General features: G+C 41.7%; 1 protein-coding gene across 1 annotated transcript in view; it reads left to right on the plus strand.

Moving 5' to 3' along the window:
• CYRIA (CYFIP related Rac1 interactor A) overlaps positions 1–7039 on the plus strand; it is a 102819-nt gene extending 95780 nt beyond the window's left edge. Inside the window, exons 11-12 of the mRNA XM_055540888.1 lie at positions 1324–1394; positions 3790–7039. Of these exons, the coding sequence (XP_055396863.1) occupies positions 1324–1394; positions 3790–3853 (135 nt within the window). The 3' untranslated portion in view covers positions 3854–7039. The remainder of the gene's footprint in view (positions 1–1323; positions 1395–3789) is intronic.
• The last annotated feature ends 764 nt before the right edge of the window (positions 7040–7803 follow it).

The raw sequence follows: 7803 nt of genomic DNA on the forward strand, positions 1-7803 counted from the left end.
ACACCCCAGGCTTTTATCAGCCTGAGATCGAACTAGAAATTCCCATAGAGTATCCACCACACGTCTGCCTCTTTTCTAATCTGTGTCCCCATTTCTCCCTGGGCACTTTTTACAAGAACACATATCAAAGGATGACAAGGAGCTTTTTGTCTCTCTTCTCCCACTGGGCTCTGAGCTCTCTTGGGAGAGGGACTGAATCTCTTCATCCTGTGCTTGTCCCCATCCTGCACCTGTGACAGGCGTCTCTGATTCACCACGACATTCTTTTTGGACGAGGCTAAGCATACCCCCAAATTATTCTAAGCCCTGTGCTTCAGGCTGCCCCCATCAATCCAACAAGCTTTATCAAGTCTTTGGGAAAAAGCTTTCAACCTACAAAAATATTTTCTAAGTGACCATTGTAAGAGAGGTCCTTAGTACTGTTTACCCAATCAGTGCATGAATATCTGTGAGTTTAAAATGACTGACTGTATTCTTTCCAGAAGGATTCTTCCTTTGCCAAAAAAAAATTCCCGTATATGAGTAATATAATGTGATCTATTAAGATGTAGATTTAGCTTTCATGTATTTCCCAAATGATGAATACATTATATTGCAAGGACACAAAAAGCTAAGAAACTTACCCAGGTTTATGAAGATGCTAAATAAAGAAGGATGGATGAAACCCAGGCATTCTGCCTCCATGTGCTTCGTATTCCTAACTGTTGTCCTTTACTGGCCCTCTCCTGGCCTGGGGACGGAGACAAATTAACCTGAGCACTAAAATCTCTTAAGGTTCTCTGAGAAATGCCAGTGTACTATCAGGGATACAAATATGTGGTGGTTACTTCTACCGGGTGAAGGTAATGAGATCAGAAAAGGCTTCCTGGTGTTGGTGTGCTCCAGCTGAGTCCTAAAAAATTTTTAAAGAGATTACCAGTCAAACAACTAAAGGAGGAAATGCATTCTGGGCAGAGGGTGGTATAAAATGATCAGGTTTGCAGTTCATTTGGTCAGCCTCCCCTGAGCACAGACTAGAGAAACTCTGCTCTTGGCTCTGGTGTCCAAGACAAGAAAATCAGTCTCAAGTCTTTGTCTCCAAAGGCCAGACACAGAAGATATTCAATTGTGGTATAATATGACAACTGACACAGAAGCTTCTAGAAACCCACAGAAGCAACTCACTGGCCTGACGGAGGAGGAAGGTTTATTGGTCATTTCAGTGTTTGGTTTCTATGAACACAAACAATGTGGTATTATTACAGGCAGATACTGTTATGGACAGATACTATGATGGGCAGAATTGCTAAGATATTAACCAAATCTTGTACTTTCTCTTCCTAGATGAAAGGCTGCATAAAGGTTTTGAAGGAACAGGCCCCAGACAGTGTGGAGGGGCTACTGAATGCCCTCAGGTGAGCTTCAGCCCTGTGGGGTAGCAACCCTTCAGATCCACTGCTAATTTAGATGCTGCTAGGGTTCGAGAGCTAAAAACACCAAGCTTAACCTCTTACGTCTGTTAACACATGTTGAGGTCAGCCCCATTTTTATCATCCCCTTTTCACAGATGGAAGAAACTGAAATTTAGAGAAGTCAACTCACTTGGCAAAAGTTCTCACAGCAGATGGCTGAGCCAAGATTAAACCCTGGTCTGGGTGACCCTGCGGGTCAAAGACCAGATCCTGGCCACACTGCTTTGTGGTTGGTGGGGACTTGTCAGGAGAAGAAGCCTCCTGGGTCTCACTTCCCCCTCCACCCCTGCTCCCCAGACCTGGCTGCATATGAGAATTAGGTGGATAGCTTTTGCCAACACTGATGCTTGGGCCCAACCCAGACCAAATGAATTTTAATCGCTGGGATAGGGGCTCAGGCATCCATTTTGGGTTTGTGGGTTTGTTCTGAAGGTCCCTGCATGAGGCATCTGTGGAGTTGCCAATACTGAGAACCCTGCTCCCCTGTCTGGATGCCCTTGTATCTGGCCAATGCCCCTGACAGCTCCTCACTGCTCCTGAGCCATGCTAAAGCACCTGCTCTTCCCAAGGACACATGCACTTAATCCACTGCAGGGGCAGGACTCTTATTTGTTTAGCTGTGACACATCTATATAGTTTGTTGAATCGTGCCAATTGGATTGCCATCTGGAAAAGTTTATGGCCCCTGCTGTCTTACTCATTGGTGATTTCCCTCTGTTCCTCTCAATACCATTCATGTAGTGAATGTTCAATAAGTGAAATGGAGCAATGATACTCTATGATGTACAACATGTATGTTTCATGCTCTCATTTAATCATCACAAGTCAGAATGGTAAGATCTATTATCCCCAACTAATAAAGGAAGAAACTCAGATGCATATGACATGAATAAATTATACACTGAGGCTGATCCTTTTTGGTGCAGCTGCTAAGTCACCATTCTTCAGAACAGATGTAGCATTAACCTAAGAGTCTTTCAAATTCTGTGGGTAAACCAAGGTTTTTCTCCATTGGTGCCCATTTCATAGAAGGCAGACTTTCCACACTCACTAAGAAAACTTTTGGCTTCTGATTTTTTTTTAAGATTTTTTTGATGCAGACCATTTTAAGTCTTTGTTAAATCCATGACAATATTGCTTCTGTTTTATGTTTTGGTTTTTTGGCCATGAGGTGTGTGGGAATCTTGGCTCCCCGATCAGGGATTGAACCCACGCCCCTTGCATTGAAAGGTTAACCACTGGACCATTAGGGAAGTCCAATGTCATTCTGTTAAGCAAGGCTTGGAGACCAGGGCACTGTGGTAGACTGCGAGTTCCACTGGGTTCTTGGTATTTTGTGTCTCCTCTAGGCACTGTGATGAAGTCAGAGGGTACAGACTTTTAAGGCAGCTAGACCTGGATCCACATCAGAAACCACAAATTTTTCATAAATCATGCATTGTTGTATTTGTCATCTGGAATGGGTCATTTAACATCTCTAAATCTCAGTTTGCTCATCTGTAAAATGGAAGTAATAACCTGTCCTTCAAAGAGTTAGTGTGAGTGTGAGTGAAATAAAAACTTCCACAGTGCTTGGAACACAGTCAAGATTTTATTACATGTTAATTCTCCTTTCCTTCCTTTTCATGACCAGTAAATGTGAGGATGCACATTACACCACTTTTCTTTCCTATATGGGTCTGCCTTAGTGCCCCCTTGCGGTGGTAATGAGGATAAGCACTCTCACAAAAGGAGAAAACAGTAACTAGAGAGTTGGATAATGTTGTTATGGTGACTGGGTGGTAAAGAATCCTCCTGCCAGTGCAGGAGATGTGGGTTCGATCCCTGGTGGAGGAAATGGCAACCTATTCCAGCATCCTTGCCTGGGGAATCCCATGGACAGAGGAGCCTGTGAGCTATAGTCCATAGCATGGCAAAAGAGTCACACACGACTTAGCAATAAACAACAACAGTGTTGTTATATGCAAACCAAGCTTTTACAATCGGTGACTCAGGAGGTCTGCCCTAGATGGCCAAGAGCCTGCACTCAAGCACATGAAATCTGTCTCCCTGGAAAACGAGATTGCTTGTATCTCCTTCATGTAATTATTTGATTAGGTAGAAGATCTGTTTGTTTAATAACCAAAATATAAACTTCTTTGGAAGGAAGGATCAAATATTAAATCTGAGACTAAGTTGGGCACTGAAGTGTGGCTCTTTGTGTAAAGAACAGATGCCAAGTTTGATTTCTAAATATCAGCTGTGCCTTCCAAGCCAAAGATGAGCTGACAACTCTGATCAAAGCTTTCTCAGAGCACACTGTTTGCACACTGACTGCCGTCCTTTTCTCTCCATCCAGGTTCACTACAAAGCACTTGAATGATGAATCGACTTCCAAACAGATTCGAGCGATGCTTCAGTAAAGCCTTGCTCAGTGAAGAGGATCTTTGAACTGACCTCAGAAGATGTATATGTTTACATAATTTAATACAGATTGATGTTAATACTTGTGTATTTACATAACCGTTTCCTTCTTGTCACTGAAATACATGGACCTTAATTTGTATCCTGACTGACTCAACCCAGAGATCATAAATTGACTGGAGAGCCTTACCTTCGATGTCTAAAACAAAAACCCCTTCTCCAAAAGGCAGAATTTGGAGACATTGATCTTTGCTACTGGAGTTCCTTACGCCTGTAACAATCAGAACTTCCCAACAGTTTGTGGTCATGTTTTAATTCTAGATTAAATTGATCTCTCTGGGAAGTATAGTCAGAAAAACACAAAGAGTTTGATTTCCTGGGTCAGCCCAGCTACAAGAAACACAACTGTTATCCTGACAGAGAGATGGGGGGAGTCCCAGAAAAGAAAAATGCCAGTGGAGATACAAAACCCAGTGTCTGGAATTCAGCACACCCCCTCTCTTTCCTCAGAAGGCACAGCACCCATGCAACTTTTCTGTTTGCACCTATTTTATTTATCAGCATTCTGTCTTCCTATTTTGATTTATACCCTGTAACGTTCCCTTTCCATTTTTCAAGAGGAAAAAATCAGCATGTTTGCATCAGTTTGTGGAGGAGAAAGGAGAATAGAAAGATGTACTCTTGTGGCTGGGCTGGTGACTGTCGTGGAAGTGGGGACAGGTGGGGAAGAAGGGCATCCAAGCAACGGTGACAGTCATCTCTGTGCTTCAGCCCTCTGTCTCCAGGATCAGGGAAGTGGAGCTCTGGCTAAAATTGTGGGTGAGGTTGCTAATATTCCAGTTGTCTGTGGAGTGCTGGGCACACAACTCCTCCTAATAGGAGCCATGGCCTCTGGGGACCATTCATGTGGCAGCAAAGATCTAGCTAGAACTTAACTAGTTATCAGAAAGCTTGGGGAATTTAGAGAGGAGATTTTTATTTTCTGATTACCTGATATTTAAAAGACAGCTCCTCCAGGACCTAACTGCCAGCTTGTTACGATGTATAAACTCGGGCCTGAGTACTGGGATTAAATGGTAGACTTGTTGATTCAGAGTGAACTTGGAAAATTCACTTAAATTCTCTGTGTCTCACTTTCTTCATCTATAAAATGGGCAAATAAAATAGATAACCTCCAATACTCCTATAAGACCATGAGCCAATAAGAAGACTGACTCTCTCATCCTTCCTTTGTAAATAGAATCCGATAAGCATCACCCCACCTTGCCTTGATGATTAGCGATATGACAAGGGTTATCTGTCTGCAGATCAGAGTTTAGAGTGGAATCTTGGAAATCTACTATTTATTCTGGTCTCCAGTGAGGATGAAGTCAAACAGCATTACCCCTCTGTAGGACTAGAACCCAGGATGCCTCATTCCTGATTCCATGTCCTTTTCTTTTCACCACGTGGCCTATGCATACATACTATAGGGTGATATTGGACACTTTTAAATATTCAACCTGGCCTGTATAATTGCTTGCCTATTTCTGATAGAAGCAGAAAGTTACCCAGGGAATGATAATTCCAGAAGTTGGGTTTGGTATATCAGGGTTTGATTACATTGTCCCAAGGAATGAGCTGTCACACCATTACTTTCTGGATTTTGGTAGCCAGGTGGCAGTCCCTTGAGTCGTCTAAGAATAGGAGAGACATACTTAGGTTTTATTTTTAACAAATCCATTCAGTGGCAGAACGGACTCCCTGGTCTATATCTAAATGTCAGTCAGTCAATAAAGAGAGGAAAAGCCCTTTTCCTTGGAGCTTTTCAAGCTGAACAAGTACAGCTGGCTGGATGAGGGTTCTGTCATCATAACAGAAATGCACTAAATGGCTTTCAAAGACCTTTCCAAACCTAGGGATTCTAAAACCCTAGAGGAAGCCAGAAGTTGGGATAACACTGGGTGAACAAATTCATTAGATACTCAGCTTCTTTTACTTGGAAGCCACATGTTGTCTTTGGGCAACAACTGTCAAGACTAGAAAGGTAGAAGTACTCAATATTTATTGTCATAGGGTCTATTTTCCTCCCATATCAGAGAAAGGACTTGCGGAGTAAATGGTTGAGCACATGTATAATTTTTAATTCGACTTTCTCACAAGTGGGACCAAACATATGGGGTGAGGAGCTGCTGGCCTGCCCCAGTTTAGCCAGGCCACCTTGTTTCAAAGCCAAGATTCACCAGAACATGGATTCTCAAAAGCCCAGGGCCTGAACTATTGCCTCTGGTTAGCAGCAGGACAGGTTAACTGAATGTCTGTGATCACTAACAGGTGGTGGGCCTTGGGTCCACTCCAGAGCTACAGTGGGAGACCGATTCTTTTAACAGACTGTCCTTCAGGTGTCCTTGAACAATCACATTTTTGTATGCTGCATGCACGTGTGTCCAGGACCCATGAGCTGTTCAGGGGAAAGTGCTAGCCACGGTATCCATGTCAATGTTAGCTATATTTCATATTTGAGGTCTCATAATTTTCAAATAAAAGTGTACCCCATTACTCAGATATTTATTTTTGGGCAAGTGACAAGGTGAAAATGACATTTCTTAGATGCATTGCTACTTTGGCATTATAATTTTGTTCTCGGAAACATTTTATGTGCCACTAGACATTAGTTTAAAAAGAAAGTGACCATGTTTTGAGTTGTGGTGACCCATTGGAGCTGGAGTTTTAATTAAGAACCAGAAAGCAACTCCTGGATACTATCCTTTAACCATTAGTTAATATCATGCTTCATCGGTGTTTGCTCCTAGTCACCACCGCTGTATCAAGATATTAATGGTAAACTGAGGTTTTTAATACATTATCACATTTAAGTAACAATAATTTCATGCTTCTTCAAAAGAAAAATGAAGCTTACTCAGTCTTGGGATCTACCTGTGCAGTAGACATCAGAGACTTTTCATTCAATCTTATATCCCAGACAGCTACAAATTTTTGTAGATGTTAATAATAAACATTGGAATTTTGTCTTAAAGAAACAAAAACTTTGGAACCCAATTTTCCCACTACATCTATAAAGGCTGTTGCATACACAAAGCTGTTTAAAAATTGTCATATGTTGTTTGCTGAAGTCATTGTAATTTTTTTGCCTGCTTTGCCTCTTTTTGTACAGAAGTTTTGAGTGTGAAATGAAAATTAAAGTTTGGTACATATATTTAAAAATACACTTCTTTTATATGATGTTCAAGGTTGAGTGGGTAATAAGCACACAGTCATGAATACTTGTGTGCTAAGTGTTAGTCGCTCAGTTGTGGCCAACTCTTCGCAACCCATGGACTATAGACCACCAGGCTCCTCTGTCCATGGAATTCTCCAGGTAAGAATACTGGCGTAGATAGCATTCCCTTCTCCAGGGGCAAACCCAGGTCTCCTGCATTGCAGGTAGATTCCTTACCATATGAGACACCAGGGAAGCTCTAGATGCTTGCTGCACATAAATATTTGCTAAATGTCTGCTCTGGGGATCAGGAAATCACACCAATTGCCTTCGCCTCTCTAAGCCTCCATTTCTTCATATACCCAAAGTCTGAAACATCCAAAATGAACTCCTCTTGGTACCAGATATATTTATGCACTTCAACAAAGACTCCCATTATTTAAAAAGACATAAACTACAGAGATGCATGACATATCTAGAGATGCATGAGACCTACTTATTCAAGGATGCTAAGAAGTAAAAGAGCATTTATTTGCTCTTGTATTTTTTCTCTTCAGTGTAGTAGCACTTTCTTGGGTTGGCAAATTAATAATAACCTATTCCATAAAAGCACATTTTTCAGGCAATTTAAACTCTACAGCAACTCTCCTAATGATTAAACACTGAAACTTTTCTAGAGCACTACTTTTAATCCCTGAACCTCTTAAGCTGATCACCTAAGACCTAATTGTATGTGTTTTCAATGGGTCA

Source organism: Bubalus kerabau, chromosome 11 (assembly GCF_029407905.1).
Source record: "Bubalus kerabau isolate K-KA32 ecotype Philippines breed swamp buffalo chromosome 11, PCC_UOA_SB_1v2, whole genome shotgun sequence".
Taxonomy (NCBI): domain Eukaryota; kingdom Metazoa; phylum Chordata; class Mammalia; order Artiodactyla; family Bovidae; genus Bubalus; species Bubalus kerabau.